Consider the following 20,596-nt stretch of genomic DNA (forward strand, 5'->3'; position numbering starts at 1 on the left):
AGTGAAATAATGAGTACGATGGGGTAACAACTATAGTCAAGTGAATATGTAGATGGGAGAGTGTAAATATTTAAATAAATAAATATTGCGGCTGTAGTGATGGCTTCTGTATAAGTCTGTATATACAATTTTATTGAATACGTAATTTAAATATAATGATGCCATAAAATATAATTTAATACTTTTAGTTTTTTCTTCTTTTCTTCAGTCAGTCATTCATTCTTTATTTATTTATACTCATTTTCTTTCATTTTTCACTTCATCTCATTTGTGTATTTGCAAACTACATTGTGCTTTTACAAAAAAAAAAATTACTATAATAAAAAGGTTAAAATGTGTGTGAGTGTGTTTGGAAGAAAGAGTATTACTTGAAAAGAAAATTGCTGTCTTGTAAAAAGAAAATTGTAGGCGAAAATTCGCCTTCAAGGAAGAAAAACATGTTGAGAAATGATGGCTGTAGACGAAAAATGTGAACACACACATAAATAAAAGTTTTAAATTTAAAAGCATTTTAAAGAGCCTCAGGTGTTTTTACTACCTTGAAAAAAAAATATTAAATTTCTAGGAAAATAAATGTTTGAAATGTTTTAAAGACAATTTTCTATATAATTTTCTATAAGAAAACTGTCTTACAAAGACAATTTTCTATAAGAAAACTGTCTTACAAAGACAATTTTCTATAAGAAAACTGTCTTACAAAGACAATTTTCTATAAGAAAACTGTCTTACAAAGACAATTTTCTATAAGAAAACTGTCTTACAAAGACAATTTTCTATAAGAAAACTGTCTTACAAAGACAATTTTCTATAAGAAAACTGTCTTACAAAGACAATTTTCTATAAGAAAACTGTCTTACAAAGACAATTTTCTATAAGAAAACTGTCTTACAAAGACAATTTTCTATAAGAAAACTGTCTTACAAAGACAATTTTCTATAAGAAAACTGTCTTACAAAGACAATTTTCTATAAGAAAAATGTCTTACAAAGACAATTTTCTATAAGAAAACTGTCTTACAAAGACAATTTTCTATAAGAAAACTGTCTTACAAAGACAATTTTCTATAAGAAAACTGTCTTACAAAGACAATTTTCTATAAGAAAACAGTCGTCTTTTCAAGACAAATTTTCTATAAGACAGAAATCTGTCTGGTCAAGACAGTTTTCTATATGAAACCATTGTTTTAAAACAGTTATTTTTGCTCTACTTTATTTAATTACTTTTTTTGCTTTTCCTTCTCAATGTTCTAATATTTCAGTTCATGTTTTTGTGCTAATCCTTTCTCAACATGCTTTTGTTTAGCATAATAAGTAAGAAATAATTCGTAAAATTTGTTTCCAAATATTATGGCATCCAGAGACGGTGCAATAAAACTTTGTGTTGCTAGTGAATTTATTTTAAAACATTCCGTGTGTGTGGTAGAGTGAAAAGAGTTTTTTTTGATAAAATTTTACTTGAAAAAAATGTTTCTTTTTTAAAATATGGTTAAAGAATTTTTTGTTTAAATAGTAGAGGAGAATAAGTAAAAGGAAAGACATACCTTTATGATTTCGGGTTGTGGCATTGGTTGCCGTGATATGTGATACTGATACAGTACCATGTACATGCATGTGGTGGCTACGAATATAGTCAGGTACATTTTAATGGATTTTCCTAACGCCATGTTTGTTGATGTTGTTTGCTGTGTTTTTTTGTTGTTGGCTTTTTAAATGTTGTTTCCGTTTGGTGAGAGCTAGTGGTTGGAGTTGGGTTTCCAGAACAGTTTTGGGGTAAAAATGTAAAGTAATGATGGGTAGTAAAATGGATAGGAATGTGGCTGCTGTGTTTTTCAGTGGTGTTGTAGTTAATGGTTGACCAGGGATTGTAGAGTAGTGTCTGGTTGAAGCTGTAGTTTAGAGTTTAGTTTATAAAGTTGTTCTTTCTTTTTTGGGGTTTCAAGCGTTTTCCTTGTTGTTGTATCTTCAATTAAGTATTTTGTAGTAATTAGTTTTAGTGTTTTCTCTCTCTTTGCTTTCAGTTTAGTGGGAAAAATAAAGCGGATTTTGTTTGTTTTACTTTCTTGCCAAGTTGCTAATGATTGTTTTTTACAAAAAAAAAAATTTGTGTTCAAGTTTTAATTTCTCCTGCTGCTTCTTTATGTAAAGTTTCTATTAGTTGTTAATTACAATATTTGTTTTTAAAAAGCTGTAAAAATATAAATTTGTAGTAAATTTTCAAACATTTTTTGTAACAATTAGTTGCGAAATTTTCTTGTTAAGTAATAATAAATAATGAGCTGTTTTCTAGTTACCTTGTGTCTTTTAGAGTATTTCAATAGATGTCTTAAGTTGGGCACATCTATATAAAGTATACGTTCTATTGCTGTGTTTGGTAGTAACATTTCTGTAAAGAAATATTGAGAAAATTTCAATTAATTCAAAGAATTTTAAAGATTTTGTTAAGGATTAAATACTAAGGCGTATGATTATTATTAATTCACCAAAAAATAAAGTATACGTTAGGGGGTTGTAGCTAAATTTGGTTAAGGATTAAATACTAGGGCGTATGATTATTATTAATTCACATAAAATAAAGTATACGTTAAGGTGGTGTAGCAAAAAACTAAGGTTTATTATGAATATTTGTCGAAAATACATATTTATTTGATTATTTTGAATGTCTGATTCAATTTATTTAATTTTTTTCAATAAATTCAGTTCAACGGTAGCTAACAAGAACAACTACTTGGAGATAAAAAGAAACATATTTGAGTTGTTTCATTTCATATCGCTAGAAATCAATTAAAAATTGTGTAAACAATTTCTGATAAGCATCACTTGCGTCTCATTATTATATACATTTTCAGTTTTATCAATTAATGTTAACTTCTTGTGTTAATTAAGTTAAATAATTTCATACACTGCAATTTTAATTAAGCAAATGGTAAAATATAGTTTGCCGCAAACCTTTATAACAATATTGTAAAATAATTTCTTCGCTAAACAAAAAACTTGGGTAGACATTCACAGGGGGGTTTTTTATGTTGCCAATAAAAAGATATGAATCGTAATTTTACCTTATTTTTTAAAATATATTTTTCATGTTTTCAATTTATAGAAAATATTTTTTTTTAAAAAAGTAGTATTTTTTTAAAAAAAGTAGTATTTTTTTTTTAAATACTACTTTTTTTTAAAAAATACTACTTTTAAAGTAGTATTTTTTAAGAAAAGTAGTATTTTTTTTAAAAAGAAGTATTTAAAAAAAATAGAAATAATTTTTTTAAAAAAGTAGTATTTCTTAAAACAGTAGTATTTTTTAAAAAAGAAGTATTTTAAAAAAAATAGAAATAATTTTTTTAAAAAAGTAGTATTTTTCAAAAAAGTAGTATTTCTTAAAAAAGTAGTATTTCTTAATAAGTAGTATTTTTTAAAAAAGAAGTATTTAAAAAAAAATAGAAATAATTTTTTTAAAAAAGTAGTATTTTTGAAAAAAGTAGTATTTTTGAAAAAAGTAGTATTTTTAAAAAAAGTAATATTTTTGAAAAAGTTTGTATTAAAAAAAAAATATTTTTAAAAAAAGTTGAGTTTTGAAAAATTAGTATTTTTTTGGGAAATAGTATTATTTTTAATTTTGGTATTTTTTTATTTATATAAAAATATATTTGAACTGTAATTGAAAAAAAAACTTTTTTAAAAATGTATTATTTAGCAGTTTTGAAAAAGTAGTATTTTTAAAAAGTACTTTTATTGAAAAAAAAGTAGTATTTTAGAAAAATTATAAAAACAATTGGGGGATTCAAACTGTCTCAATTCAATTTAAAAAAAATTTTGAAATTTTTTTTTTTTAATTCTAAATTTGGTTTACCTAAAAATATTTATAATTTGTATTTTAAAGTATAATTTGGTGAAGGGTATATAAGACACTTCAATGTATCGGGAATTCTACCGGCTCCGTTGCTATTTAAAATCAAGAAAATGGCTGAGATATAAGGAAAAATCTGGGACAACCTCGATTTTTCACCTATTTTTTTAGCTATATCTGGATAACTAAGTTATTAATATAGGCAATATGGATATCTAATGATTGATATTTCAAAGTTCATTGCAACGATGTAAATAAGGCTATAGTAAGTTGGGCCTACAATTGGTCAAAATCGGGAAAAATATTTTTTAATCCGATTTTTTTTTCTCCAAAAAAAATTTTTGCCATAAATTTTTTTTCACTAATCATTTTTAAAAAAAAGTAAAAAAAAAATTTGAAATTTTTTTTTTAAATTTAAAATTTTGAATTTTTTTTTAAATTTAAATTTAAAATTTTGTTTATCTAAAAATATTTATAATTTGTATTTTAAAGTATAATTTGGTGAAGGCTATAGTAAGTTGGACCTACAATGGGTCAAAATAAATTCTTTTTTCAATAAAAAATTATTTTAAAAATTAAAAAAAAAATAATTGGGAAAAAACTTTTTTAAGAAAAATTTGGATAATTTTTTTTAAACAATTTAAAAAAAATGATTTATATAAGGCTATATATAATATATAGTAAGTTGGACCTACTATGGGTCAAAATCTGGAAAAATAATTTTTAACTCGAATTTTTTTTTTGTCATAAATTCTTTTTCCAATAAAAATTTATTTTAAAAATTAAAAAAAAAAAATTTTAAAAAATTTTAAGAAAAATTAAAAAGAAATTTGGAAAATTTTTTTTTAAAAACAATTTAAAAAAAATCCATATCTTCGAGATCCAAATCTTCAATAATTCTGTCAGACATGCTTTCGAGAAGTTTGCTATTTGAAATCAGCAAAATCCGTCCATAAATAACGGAGATATGAACAAAAAACCGGGACAACCTCGATTTTTGACCTATTTTTTATCTATATCTGGATTACTAAGTCATTAATATAGACAATATGGATATCTAATGATAGATATTTCAAAGTCCATTGCAACGATGTAGATAAGGCTATATAAGTTGGACCTGCAATGGCTCAAAATCGGGAAAAAAAGTTTAACCCGAATTTTTTTTACATTAAAAAATTTTTTTTTTGTCATAAATTCTTTTTCCAAAAAAAATTATTTTAAAATTAAAAAAAAAAATTTGGAAAAAAATTTTTAAAAAAATTTTAAAAAAAAAAATTAAAATACAATTTAAAAAACAAAAAATTTTTTAAACCAATTTAAAAAAAATCTATTTTGTTTAAATAATTATATTTAAAAAAATATTTTTAAGTATAATTTGGAGATGGTATAAAATATTGTTAAAAATATTTGTGAAAAAGCTATATTTTTATGTATTTAAGCTAATGTTTATCAAAATTGGCTTAAAATATTGAATAAAAGTTATTTTTTCATTTTTACCCCCCAGTTATTGGTAAACTTTTTTTCATCAATTAGAATTTAGCAAACATATATCACTATTTTCTTTACAAAATAAATGTGCTGTTGTTTTTTTTTAATTAAAGGTAATATTTCTATTTTTTATACTCCTATTTTTTTACATTTTCAGCAGCTTCAATTTATTTGATTAAAATTTATTTTTGTACCCTCTTGTTTATTTTGTTGTGCAGCTACAACATACATACTTTTCTTTTATTAATTTTGTATAAAAAAATGAAATCAAGGTCTTGTAGTTTTTTTAACAAACTAAAAAAAACCCCAAAGAAAACTAAAAAAACGGAAAAAATAATAATTTCTGTGAAAAAAAACACAACATAAAATTTAAATTAATGTGCAACAACACTGTACACTGTACATGTTTACATTTACATAGTGTAAATAAAAACAAGTAAGAGAGCTATATTCGGCTGTGCCGAATCTTATATAACCTTCACCAAATTATAATTTAAAATAAAATTTTTTAAATATTTTTAGGTAAACAAAATTTAATTGTTTTAAAATTTTTTTTTTTCCAAATTGTTTTTAAATTTTTTTTAATTTTTTTAAAAAAAAAATTTTAAAAAAGTTTTTTTCAATTTTTTTTAAAAAGTTTTTTTAAATTTTTTTTTTTGGAAAAAAAATTTATGATGAAAAAAAAATTCGGGTCAAAAAATATTTTTCCCGATTTTGACCCATTGTAGGTCCAACTTACTATAGTATGTATGTTATCTACATCGTTGCAATGGACTTTGAAATATCTATCATTAGATATCCATATTGTCTATATTAATGACTTAGTAATCCATATATAGATCAAAAATAGGTCAAAAATCGAGGTTGTCCCGGTTTTTTGTTCATATCTCCGTTATTTATGGACGGATTTTGCAGATTTAAAATATCAAACTTCTTGAAAGCATGTCTGACAGAATTATTGAAGATTTGGATCTCGAAGATATCTGGGGTCTTCAGAAAATTGATTTCAACTAACAGACGGGCAGACAGACAGACAGACGGACATGGCTTAATCGACTCCGCTATCTATAAGGATCCAGAATATATATACTTTATAGGGTCGGAAATGAAAAATGTAGAAATTACAAACGGAATGACAAACTTATATGTATATACCCTTCTCACGAAGGTGAAGGGTATAAAAAGAGTGTAAGGGAAATTAAGAAGAAGTAGAGTAGAGTAGTAAACTAGCCTACATTTTTACTCAGGCCCACAAACTTGTTTTCTAGTTATAATAACAACAACAACAACAACAACTAAATAAAAATGGTGTGTAGTGAAATTAAAGTTGTTGTTGCTATTGGTAGTCAGTTTTTTTTCTTGTTGTTTGTTTTGTTTATTATTATTGTATGCATGTAGGTTGGTTGTTGTTGTATTCAAATATTTGTTTGTTTACATTTTTGCTCGTTTATTCGTTTGCAAAAATGTTCCCGTTATATTTATTATTTGTTGGCTATGCGAGTGTATGAGAGTGTGTGTAATGTAAGAGAGTTGAGTTGTAGTAGAGAAATCATGTAAAAGCAACAACAACAAGAATGTTAAAAAGGAAGCAGCAGAGTACATTCAATGTACTGTTATGCATTTTAAATGGCGGCTTATGCATATAGAGTTTATATTTTTAAACAGTGGATTAAAAAAGGGTTTTAAATTAAATACATTAAATAGTTTTATAAATAAAATAAAACATATTAGTCTTAGAATAAGAAAAATAAATAAAAATTTAAAATAAATTATTTTTATGATTTTTTTTATATGTTTTTCTTAAAAAAATCTTTATATTTTTTTTACCCACTGTTGTTTTGTGCAAATAAACAAACGTACTACAATAATTGCCAACTCAAATGGAAATTGTGTGCATTAAAAAAAGTGTAAATGGGTTAAATGGCTGACAGTTGTAATAACAGTTTTACGGGGGCCACAATGTCCTGCTACAATAATAAAAAACACAAAAAAAAACTGAGCTGCTGCTGCTCTATATACCAACAAAGGACACATCACAGCAGCCAACATGACAGTAAAACAGAGACATCATCTGCTGATGAGCAAGCAGAAGGGTAGGTTAAAGCAACATTTAAACAGATTTGTCCAACAGATTGTATGTGATTGCGGCCAGCAAGTGTAATTGTAATTAAAAAGAAGAATGAATGAATGAATAAATAAATAAAAAAGAGGAAAACAGAAATACAAGACACAATTTTTGTGGGTTTGTTTATGTAATCAAATGAATGAATGTAAAAATTAAAAAAATGTTCAGCACAGCGTATGAATAATATTATTTAATTAATATTAATCATACCTACAAAATGTTAAGACATTTTATATTATTGTGAATGGTTTTTTTTTGGGGCTAAAGTAAGTTGTTATACTGGAATTATTTTGAGGAATAAAAAGAAATATTTGAAGGCATTTTTTTTCTAGTAGATTTAACTTAATTAAGTAAAGTAATGAAAATTATGAGGTGGAATAGAATTTAAAAAAGAAGAGAACAAATTGCTTTTGATTTAAAAAATGTTAATAAAATCTCACATTTCGCTCCGAGATAAAATTTTTATTTATTTTTTTTTTAAATAACTTTTTTGGGGTAATTATGACCCCCTGATTGCAAATATCTATGTGACTTAACATTCATAACAAAATTTTTCAGAAATTCCACCTTTTTCACATATAAAATTTTTTTTGAAAAATTTTATTTTTACTGTTCGAAAAATCGAACAGCGGAGCGAAATGGGAACCAAGGAATTTCTACAAAATTTAAATTCGGGACAACCTCGATTTTTCACCTATTTTTTTTAGCTATATCTGGATTACTAAGTCATTAATATAGACAATATGGATATTTAATGATAGATATTTTAAAGTCCATTGCAACGATGTAAATAAAGCCATAGTAAGTTGGACCTAAAATGGATAAAAATCGGGAAAAATATTTTTTAATCCGAATTTTTTTTCTCCAAAAAAAATTTTTTGTCATAAATTTTTTTCACTAATAAATTTAAAAAAATAATAAAAAAAATTTTGGAACATTTTTTTTTTTAAATTTAAAATTTTTTTTAAAAAATTTTGAAATTTTTTTTTTAACCCAGATATGCCGACTGTACTACATGTAGTGCATGTAGTTCTTGTTTACAGGATACGCCACGTTTATCAAAATACCATTTTTTGTTGTTCACATACTTAATACTCACCACACTACCTCATGGTAGATTGTGTGATCGCATTATTTTTTGCTACTATTTTTGAGTTATTGAATTTTTAGTTTGTGACATATCTCGTTTGTACTGAAAGCAAAAATTTTGTACATTTACAAGTGAAGAAATACTATATTTTTTTGGAATTTATATTTATGAAGAGCAGCTTGATTGTTATATGCATGAATGTTTCATTATTGCGTTTTAGTTTTTTTGTTGTGACCCCAAAGTCCTATATATAGGACGACTTAAAAATCACTTTTTTCAATAAATTTCTAAAAAACTTTAATTGCACTGTTATTTATTTCTCATTTGCTTCCAAAATAATATAAAAGTACTTTTAAAATGATCAAGCTCAAGCCGTCGGCATATCTGGGTTAAATTTAAATTTTTTTTTTTAAATTTTAAATTTTGTTTACCTAAAAATATTTAAAAAAGTCCATTGCAACGATGTAAATAAGGCTATAGTAAGTTGGACCTACAATGGGTCAAAAACGGGAAAAATATTTTTTAATCCGAAGTTTTTTTAAAATAAAATTTTTTTTTTCACTAATAAATTTAAAAAAAGAATAAAAAAAAAAATTTTTAAATTTTTTTTTAAAATTTTGAATTTTTTTTTTTAAAAATTTTAAAATTTTTTTTTAAAAATTTTGATTTTTTTTTTTTTAAATTTTGTTTAACTAAAAATATTTAAAATTCGTATTTTAATGTATAATTTGGTGAAGGGTATATATGATTCGGCACAGCCGAATATAGCTCTCTTAATTGTTTTATTTAAAAATCTAATAAAATCTCATATTAAAAAAATTTATTAGGAATAATTTATTTTGTTATCTTTATGGACAATAAACGTAGGAATTTTTAACAAATTTTTAAGATTTTTTTTATTGAAAATTTTTAAAATTTATTTTTGATTATCGATGTCTTCCGATCGGGATGAAATTTACACCAAGGTTAGACCTATCGGATAGTAATTCAGACACAATTTTTCAACAAGATCGGTCCAGAACTCTCTGAGTTAGAGTGGGTCAAAATTTGACATTTTGGCCAAACATGTGATTTTTCTCATCCATGTAACTTATTACCTATTGTTCTTAGCAAAATGTGTTCCAAATAGTTTAGATAGCTATTTCTTCAATCTTTCGAAAAAAAAGTATTTAAAAAAAATATAAAATTTTTCATATTTTTTTTCCGAAATCAAAAACTTTTTGTTTTTTTCTTAAAATAAAGCTTAGATATTTTCCTTGAAGACCTATTTGGTCGCTTAGTGGGATGCGAGTTTGATATCTATCAAAAAAAATGTTTTGTAACTCAAAACATGCAATTTTTCACTTTTTTTGCAAAATCAAAAACTTTGTTGACTTTTTTTTTAAAAAAATAAACCCTTTTTTTAATTTTTTTTTTACTCAAAAGAAACCTTGGATATTTTCCTTTCCGACCTATTTGGTGGCTTAGTGGGATGCGAGTGGGATATCATTCAAAATAAATGTTTGTAACTCAAAACATGCAATTTTTCCATTTTTTTCAAAAATCGAACTTTTTTTCCCGAAATGGGACCTTTTTTTAAATTTTTTTTTTGCTCAAAAGAAACCTTGGATGTTTTCCTTTCAGACCTATTTGGTGGCTTAGTGGGATGCGAGTGGGATATCATTCAAAATAAATGTTTTGTAACTCAAAACATGCAATTTTTCCATTTTTTTCAAAAATCGAATTTTTTTTTCCCGAAATGGGACCTTTTTTTTAATTTTTTTTTTGCTCAAAAGAAACCTTGGATATTTTCCTTTCCGACCTATTTGGTGGCTTAGTGGGATGCGAGTGGGATATCTTTCAAAATAAATGTTTTGTAACTCAAAAAAAAAAAATTTTTCCATTTTTTTTTTTCCAAAAATCGAACTTTTTTTTTCCCGAAATGGGACCTTTTTTTAAATTTTTTTTTTTGCTCAAAAGAAACCTTGTATATTTTCCTTTCCGACCTATTTGGTGGCTTAGTGGGATGCGAGTGGGATATCTTTCGAAATTAATGTTTTGCAACTCAAAAAAAAAAATGTTTCCATTTTTTTTTTCCAAAAATCGAACTTTTTTTTCCCGAAATGGGACCTTTTTTTAAAATTTTTTTTTTGCTCAAAAGAAAGCTTGGGTCTAGTCCTTTAAGATCTATTTGGTCGCTTAGTGGAATACGAGTGGGATATATAGCAAAATAAATGTTTTGTAACTCAAGATATACAATTGATTGATTGATTTTTTTTTTTTTGGCAAAATCGAACTTTTTTTTTTCCAAAATGGGCCCTTTTTTTTAAAATTTTTTTTTGCTCAAAAGAAAGCTTGGGTCTAGTCCTTTAAGATCTATTTGGTCGCTTAGTGGGATGCGAGTGGAATATCTATCAAAATAAATATTTTGTAAGTCAAGACATACAATTTTTGTGTTAGAACATTTATTTTGATCCCATCATAAATAAAAATTTATTGTATTTTAGTTTTTATAAATCCTTATTTCCTTTTTTTTTAGCTATTTTTAGAATTAATTTTTTTCATTTTCTAAGATTTCTTTACGTTATTTGAAAATAAAAAAAAGTATCCTATGTGACTATATTTTTCTAGGCACTCTGTGGGTGTTTTAAACATATATGTAAGTGTATTTTTGTGACATTTGAAGTTAATTGAAAAATATTTACAATTCTAGCAGAGCAAAACTAGTACAATAATAGAATTTTTTTTGAAAGCAATATTTTTCAATTTTTATAGGAAGCCAAGGACATGTTGAACAATTTTTTTGGTTGTCAATGTAAAGCCTTGGAAAAAAAAATTCATATTAATATAAATAACAGCGGGCTTTTAGCATTATTTAGGCATAATTTCATACATTTTAAGTGTTTAATAAAGAAAAATTATACACAATAGAAGAACATTTTTATGCAGCAATAAATTTTACATTCAAAATATTTTAGTTTTTTTTAATTTTCATGATTTTTATAAATTATGAATGTAAAAATTAAATTTTTTAATTAATATTACATCAATAAATATAATAAAAATACATTAATTTATGAATATATAAAAAAACTACATTAAAAAACACACCACAGTCTATTTAAATAACAAATAAACAAGCAATTCCTTTTCTTTTACATCCTTCAATACAAAACAAATCATGCTAAACATTTAACGGGATTATTTGTGTTGACACAATGGCGTCAGCCATCATACTTGTATTATTGCACACACATATTCACACTTAAACTCTCATCTTTATACACTTCACTCTCATTCACCAAAACAACAACAACAACACGCACTCAAACACTTGCTAACAACAATAACAAGAGAAACAAAGCCACAATTACTTGTACACAATACGAGCAAGCACGAATACAAAACAACAACAACAAATACCAGGATCTAAATAAATACATATTTAATTCTCTAAATAGAAGAGTGTTGTAGTTGTTGTTGCTTTAAGATGATGATATATGTATAGCTGGTGTTGTTGCTTATGTTATTGTTGATAAGGATGCTACTAATGATGAAGAAGTGTACGATAATGATGTTGTTGATGATGATGATGAGAGGCATATAATGAAATCCGTTATTATATTTTTTCTCCCAACAAATGAACAAGTGTTTGAAATTAAACACAGCTCTCATACAACAAAATTCATATGAATTCACAAAGCAAAGGGTATTAAGGGAATACGCAAATAAAATGGAGAAAATAAAGAATAATAAAGAATAAAATAAACAAAAGACAAAACCTAACAATTCATGCATTCATACATATGTTAGGATTCTAACTATGGATTTGAATGTGAGTGTTTATTATAAAAATTTAACATTTAGACACGTACTTGCTAAACAACTGACAATTTAAGTGGGAAAAAAGGAAAACTTTTACTTTGAATTTTATAATAAAAAAAGGGTAAACAAATGCAATAATATAAAATTTAGATAAATAAAAAAAAAAATTAAATAATTCTTAAGGAATTGAGAAAAAAAAAATTAAATTCTATAAAATTTATTACGGAAAATGGTAAAAAACTAAAAATTGTAGCATGCTAAGCTATAAAAATGGAAAAATTCAATAGATTAAGATCACTTTGGCCTTAAAAGACGAGCAGTTCTAGTACAACTAGATTTTTTTTATAAAAAAGTTTTCAAATCTAGCTTTATTTAAAAATCGTACAATTATTTTTCATTATTTGATTTATAACTTCTTAAGCTTTCTAAAATATCAAGAATATTTTAAATCCTTTAATATATATTTTTTTAATCTCCCCCCAAACTTTAAAAACTTTTCTAAAAATTCAACATAAATATTATGTTGCCAGTTATCTATATAAAGTTTCCTAACTTTAGTTATGTTCAAAAATCTGACAAATATTTTCCACTATTTGAATTAAAACACCTTAAGCTTTTAAAATTATAAAGAATATTTTAAATCATTTAATATATATTTTTTTAATTTGAACATAAATTTTGGAAAAAAAATCCCAAAAAAAATTATTATGATTTACCTATATAAAGTTTCATAACTTTAGTTATGTTCTAAAATCTGACAAATATTTTCCACTATTTGAATTAAAACACCTTAAGCTTTTAAAATTATAAAGAATATTTTAAATTATTTAATATATATTTTTTTAATTTGACCTCAAACTTCAATATTTTTTTCAAAAATTTCCAAAAAAAAAATTTTTTTCCATTATTTTCTATAAAGTTTCACAACATTAGTGGTTATTAAAATTCTTTTAATTATTTTTCATTATATGATTAACAACACCATAGGCTCTTTAACAGTTTAAAAATATTTTAAATAATTTAATATATATTTTTTTAAAATAACCACAAACTTGCCATAATTGTGCAAGATTTTCTTATAACCAGGTTCCACCTTATTATAAAGTTTTGCGTTTTTATGAGGTATTGTAATGTTTATTTAGTATTACTTAAGTTTATGGTGTTTTAATAAATTTTTTATATAAATTATTATTATTTTTTTACCATAAATATAACATATAACCAGCTATTGAAGTAAAGTTGATTTTTTATTTTTATTTTACCGATAAGCCTGTAATTTTATACTATAAGCTTAATTACAAAAAGCTATATATATTTCTTTTTGCCATTATATGTATAATATCCTTTTTTTGTTGTATTGTTGTAGTTATTTTCGCTCCATTTAGATAAAAATTAGCTGCCTAATGGACATGCAATAGTCCTGTATATGATAAAAATTAAAAAAAACAGGTTTCAATTTCTATTTGAAAAAAAATATCAAATACATGAACTTTATGCTTTAGATAAGAATAGTATAGTTTAGTTACAGAGACCTTAAACTTTAAAAATAGCTAACAAGGGCAAAGTCTTGACAATTTTATGTTTAATTGTGATTTAGCTAAACTTCTATTAGATTATCAAGGTTTTGAAAATAGTTGATTAATAAAAATGTTAATATTTTTAGTATTATTAGAATAGACACCCAATATTTTAATATATTTTTATAGCTAAAAGTTAAAATTATTTGAAAAATTTTTAATTTTTCTTTTAAACTGATTTCTAAAGCATTTCCATGTGTAATTCCCCATTGAACTGTGACTAGCCTGAATCTTGTATTTGGTATATTTTAATTTGCAAAATCTATAATGTCAATTTTGTGTTCTCTATAAATATTAAACAAAATCTGTTATTTGCTGGTTATATTGTTTTATAATTACTTTCTAAATCCTCTTATTAAACAAACACTAATATTTCACATAAAATATTTCTCATTTATGATTTTTTTCACAGTGAAAAACAAATTTCATTTTGAATAGTGTAAATATGGAAAATCAAATGCATTTAGCTTGAATACTAATTGCTTACAATGTTTTTAATCGTTAATTAGTATCCAGTAAATGAGATTTTCAGCTATACATTAATAATTACAATTTAAATGTAGAATTTATTTAAACAATATTAATTAAGGGCCATAATATTCTAGACAAAATATGTTGTTTCATTTCAAAATTTAATCATTAGCTAAAAAATTACAAGAATTATGTTAATTAATTTAATAAGATGGGAGTATTTTCGTTATATTAAGATAAATATTTATATTTTCAAAACAGTTAAGCTAAGACATTAAAAGAACGAGAGAGAATGAGAAATGTATAAATTAAACAGAGATTTACATAATTAAGTAAGCCAGACTAAAGGCGGGATTTAAAGAAAAGTAAACAAAAAGAAAGGAATACTATATTAGTGTTTAAAAAATACTAACAATTAATATAAAAAAATTATTAAAACATCAAAATAAAAAAAGGGAAAAAATTAATTATTGAAAATTTTCATCAAAATTACTGAAGTTTAAGGTTATTTTAAAAATATATATATTAAGCGATTTAATCTATTCTTTATGTTTTTAATAGCTTAAGGTGTTTTAAATTAAATTATGAAAAATAATTGTCAGATTTTTAAAAACCTTTAAAGTTAGGAAACTTTATATAAAAAACTGAAAATTTAAAATTTTTGTCAAAATTACTGAAGTTTGTGGTCAGATTAAGAAAATATATATTGAGCGATTTAAACTATTCTTCATGTTTCTAATAGCTTATGGTGTTTTAAATCAAATAATGAAAAATAATTGTAAGATTTTTAAAAACTACAAAAGTTATGAAACTTTATACAGATAACAGGCAACATAATTTTTATGTTGAATTTTTAGAAAAGTTTTTAAAGTTTATGGGGAGATTAAAAATATATATATTAAGAGATTTAAAATATTCCTAATAGCTTAAGGTGTTTTAAATTAAAAACTGAAAAATAATTGTCAGATTTTTGAACATAACTAAAGTTAGGAAACTTTATATAGATAACTGGCAACAAAATTTAGTTGTTGAATTTTTGAAAAAATTTCTAAAGTTTGGGGGGGGGAGATTTCTAATATTCTTGATATTTTAGAAAGCTTAAGGTGTTATAAATCAAACAATGAAAAATAATTGTCAGATTTTTGAAAACATTTTTAGTTAGGAAACTTTATAAAAAAACTGAAAATTTAAAATTGTAGTCAAAAGCACTGAAGTTTGTGGTCTGATTAAAAAAATATATATTAAGCAATTTAAACTATTCTTCATGTTTTTAATAGCTTGAGGTGTTTTAAATCAAATAATGAAAAATAATTGTCAGATTTTTAAAAACTACAAAAGTTATGAAACTTTATACAGATAACAGGCAACATAATTTTTATGTTGAATTTTTAGAAACGTTTTTAAAGTTTGGGGGGAGATTAAAAAAATATATATTAAAAGGATGTAAAATATTCTTGATATTTTAGAAAGCTTAAGATGTTTTAAATCAAATAATGAAAAATAATTGTAAGATTTTTAAATAAAACTAGATTTGAAACCTTTTTTATAAAAAAACCTAGAAACAAATTTATCAAAAATGTTTACTAAAGTTTGTTGCTATAATAAATTAATAGAAATGGAAGGATTTAAATTATACTTGATTTATTTAAAAGCCTAAGGCAATGTAAAGTAAATTGCAAAAAAAACTATTTTAAGATTTAAGAAAGTTAACAACTGGTTAGGGGCAGCAAACATTTTTGGAAAATTTCCACAAAGTATATGAAGTTTGTAAGCAGATTAAAAAAATATATATAAAAATATTTTATTGAGTTTTATTTCATTTAAAAGCTAATAATAATGGCTTTTGTTTTAAATTAAAATTTAATGCAATTCTTTAAAAAAAAAAAATAAAAATTATAGTTTTTTGGAATTTTTCAGCAAAATGTCTAAAGTTTGTTGATAAATTAAAAAAAATATGTATAATAATTTTTGTAATGTTTTAAGCTTTTAGCTTTGAAAATATGCTTAAATATTTAAAATTTTCCTAAAACAAATGTTTATTTTGTATAGAAAATATTTGTGATTTTTGGGCCTTAAATTAGCAATGTTTGAGGTTTAATTAAAAAAATATATATTAAAATTTTGTTTTTATTTTTAGTTTATTTAAAAGCTAATGATGTTAGCTTTTGTTTTAAAATTAAATTTAAGGCGATTCTTTAATAAAAATTAAATTTTGTATTTGAAATACTTTTGGAATATTTGCGATTTTTCTGGCCTAAAATGGCAGAGTTGAGGGTTATTTTGAAAAATATATATTATTTTTATTTAAATGCAAATGGTGTTGGCTTTTATTTTAAATTGAAATTTATTGCGTTTCTTTAAGAAAAAAATATTTTCTTAAGTTCCAAAAATTTTTATGTTTTAGGATTTTAATTATAATGACCAAAGTTTGTTGCTAAATTTAAAAAATATATGTGAGAATTTTTAAATAGTTTTTAATTTATTTAATAGCTCATAGTTTTAGCTTTGAAAAAATGCTAAAATATTTTAATGTTCCCTAAAATAATTGATAATTGTGTATAAAAGATATATGTGGTTTTTGGTGCTGAAAATAAGCTAAGTTTGTGGGTTATTTAAAAAAATATTTATTAAAATATTTGCTTAATTTTTAGTTTATTTAAAAGCTTATGGTCTTAGCTATTGTTTTAAAAAAAAATTTGTTGCGTTCTTTAAAAAAATTTTTTTTTTTTTGTTCGAAATACTTTTGAAATATTTAAGTTTTTTCTGGCCTAAAATTAGCAATGTTTGTGGGTTAATTAAAAAAATATATATTCAAATTTTGTTTTTATTTTTAGTTTATTTGAAAGCTAATGATGTTAGCTTTTGTTTACTTTCGAATTAAAACTTTTTGCGATTTTTTTAAAAAAAAAAAAAATATTTTTTGGAATTTTTTAAAATTTATCTCTTCTAAAATTGTTAAAGTTTTTATTAATTTTTAGTTTATTTCAAAGCTTATGATATTTGCTTTAGTTTTAAGCTAATAAATTTTAAGATCTTTAATAAAAATTTAAGTTTTTGATAAAAATACTTTTCGAATATTTTTAATTTCTCTGTACCAAAATTTGCAAAAGTAAAAATATATATATTAACATAACATGCTGTTATTAACATTGTTTATAAGTATGAAAACATTAACTGAGAGAAGTAGCTTGTGGATAATAGAGCATTCGAGTTTTTTCCGTTAGTTTATTCATGAGACATCTAGAAGATGGCGCTGTGTATATAAATAGTAACAGCGAGATGTGATAGAGTCATTAGATTTAAAGATTTAAGATTTAATTAAAGAGTTGTTGTTACAATTTTTAAACTATTTATGGTTTTTATTTACTATGAAAAGAAACCGGTTTATTTATAGGAAATAAACCATCATTTTTAAAAGGTAAAAACATAATTAAGTTAGCTTTTGAATTTTTGTTTTTTCTTTAATGAAAAATGTAATATTTGTTTAATATCAATACACTGTAATCATCTCCATCCTTTCAATTACTTATATCGGAAATAATAATTTATTTGTCTGTCTGTCTGTCTCTCTATCTGTGTTTGTGTGTAATATTTACAAATTATTTTCTTTATTGTTTTATGTTCATATTTGTACTTAAATATAAATTTATTTATTTATTTTTAAATGTTTTTTTTTTATTTTTTCATTTGCCTTTCAATACTTAAACTCGTAAATCTACTAGTATTTCCGCACATTCATGGATGCAAGAGAATGTGTTGGCAAATTAAGCTGGGATCTATGATTGTATTTGTATTGGCATTTATTTGCCAACAACACATGCTCAAACACAGCCATTATCCCTGACGCTGAAATAAATACTAGAGTAAATTTATACATTTGTATGTCAAAAACAATTTGATATTTTAAGCATCGTTATTTGCTTGCCACACACTCGCACAGAAAAAAGAAAAAATACTAAATATAAATAAATGAAAAATATACCAGAAAAAAAAACGAAAAAAAATGAAAACTTTTCACCAGTAATATTCTCATTGGCGCCATAAATCATAATGAAACACTTTATTTCCTTGACGGCAAGCTTATCCATTTAAATTTACACAAATACATACCTATAAAAGAGAGAGAGAAAGAGAGCTACATATTCCCACACACTCTTGTATTTAAACAGACATTTGTATAAAGCATTTTTTATTTCCTGCTATTTTGAGTTACTTTTTTTTATTTCTTTCATTTCTCAGGTCCATATTTTACATTTGTTTCAGTTTATTTTTCTTTTTATTTTAACAGCCCGAGTAGGGGTTTATTGTATCTACATTATTTTGCTGACATGATATATGCGAATTTCCATTAGTTTAAAAACTTGATCCTTAAAAATAGTTTTATTATTTTTGTTGCATTTTACTTTTTGGGGTGGAAAAAAACTTAAAAAATATTTCCAAAAAAATTCTAAAATACCAAAATTTTTTGAATTTAAAAAAATAAATTTTATTAAAGAATCGCAATAAATTTTATTATAAAACAAAAGCTAACATCATTAGCTTTCAACTAAAACAAAACTAAATAAAATTTTGTAATAAATATTTTTTTAAATAACCCACAAACTTTGCAAATTTTTAGCTCGAAAATTCACAAATTTTAAAATATTTTTGCATTTTTTCCAAAGATAACACCATGAACTATTAAATAAATTAAAAACTAATCAAAAATTTTTACATATATTCTTTAAATTTATCAACAAAATTTGGTCAATTTGATAAAAATTAAACATAAAAAAATTTAAAAATTAAAAAAAAATAATTTTATTACAGAATCGCCTTAAATTTAATTTTAAAACGAAAGCTAGCATAATTAGCTTTTAAATAAACTAAAAATAAAAACAAAATTTTAATATATATTTTTTTAATTAACCCACAAACATTGCTAATTTTAGGCCAGAAAAAACTTAAATATTCCAAAAGTATTTCGAACAAAAAAATTATTTTTTTTTAAATAACGCAACAAATTTTATTTTAAAACAATAGCTAAGACCATAAGCTTTTAAATAAACTAAAAATTAAGCAAATATTTTAATATATATATTTTTAAATAACCCACAAACTTTGCTTATTTTCAGCACCAAAAACCACAAATATCTTTTATACACAATTATCAATTATTTTACGCAACATTAAAATATTTTTGCATTTTTTCAAAGCTAAAACTATAAGCTATTAAATAAATTAAAAACTATTTAAAAATTATCACATATATTTTTTAAATTTAGCAACAATCTTTGGTCATTATAATTAAAAATCCTAAAACATAAACATTTTTGGAACTTAAGAAAATATTTTTTTCTTAAAGAAACGCAATAAATTTAATTTTAAAATAAAAGCCAACACCATTAGCATTTAAATAAAAATAATATATATTTTTCAAAATAACCCTCAACTCTGCCATTTTAGGCCAGAAAAATCGCAAATATTCGAAAAGTATTTCAAATAAAAAATTTAATTTTTATTAAAGAATCGCCTTAAATTTCATTTTAAAACAAAAGCTAACATCATTAGCTTTAAAATAAACTAAAAATAAAAACAAAATTTTAATATATATTTTTTTAATTAATCCACAAACATTGCTAATTTTAGGCCCAAAAATCACAAATATTTTCTATACAAAATAATCATTTGTTTTAGGAAAATTTTAAATATTTAAGCATATTTTCAAAGCTAAAAGCTTAAAACATTACAAAAATTATTATACATATTTTTTTTAATTTATCAACAAACTTTAGACATTTTGCTGAAAAATTCCAAAAAACTATAATTTTTATTTTTTTTTTTTAAAAGAATTCCATTAAATTTTAATTTAAAACAAAAGCCATTATTATTAGCTTTTAAATGAAATAAAACTCAATAAAATATTTTTATATATATTTTTTTAATCTGCTTACAAACTTCTTATACTGTGTTGAAATTTTTCCAAAAATGTTTGCTGCCCCTAGCCAGTTGTTAACTTTCTTAAATCTTAAAATAGTTTTTTGCTATTTACTTTACATTGCCTTAGGCTTTTAAATAAATCAAGTATAATTTAAATCCTTTAATTTATATTAATTTATTATAGCAACAAACTTTAGTAAACATTTTTGATAAATTTGTTTCTAGGTTTTTTTATAAAAAAGGTTTCAAATCTAGTTTTATTTAAAAATCTGACAATTATTT

The 20,596-nt window shown here is 23.1% G+C and overlaps 1 protein-coding gene across 3 annotated transcripts in view; it reads right to left on the reverse strand.

The window, feature by feature from the left end:
• The window catches only part of GlcAT-P (Glucuronyltransferase P), an 89,099-nt gene that overhangs the window by 11,909 nt on the left and 56,594 nt on the right, over positions 1 to 20,596 (reverse strand). For all 3 annotated transcript variants that reach the window (XM_065505484.1, XM_065505483.1, XM_065505485.1), the window contains exons 2-3: positions 2,291 to 2,382; positions 1,541 to 2,184 (exon numbers count right to left, since the gene is read on the reverse strand). In XM_065505484.1, coding sequence (XP_065361556.1) covers positions 1,541 to 1,663 — 123 coding nt within the window. In that variant the 5' untranslated portion in view covers positions 1,664 to 2,184; positions 2,291 to 2,382. The remainder of the gene's footprint in view (positions 1 to 1,540; positions 2,185 to 2,290; positions 2,383 to 20,596) is intronic.

This window comes from Calliphora vicina, chromosome 3, assembly GCF_958450345.1.
Source record: "Calliphora vicina chromosome 3, idCalVici1.1, whole genome shotgun sequence".
In the NCBI taxonomy this organism is placed as follows: Eukaryota; Metazoa; Arthropoda; class Insecta; order Diptera; family Calliphoridae; genus Calliphora; species Calliphora vicina.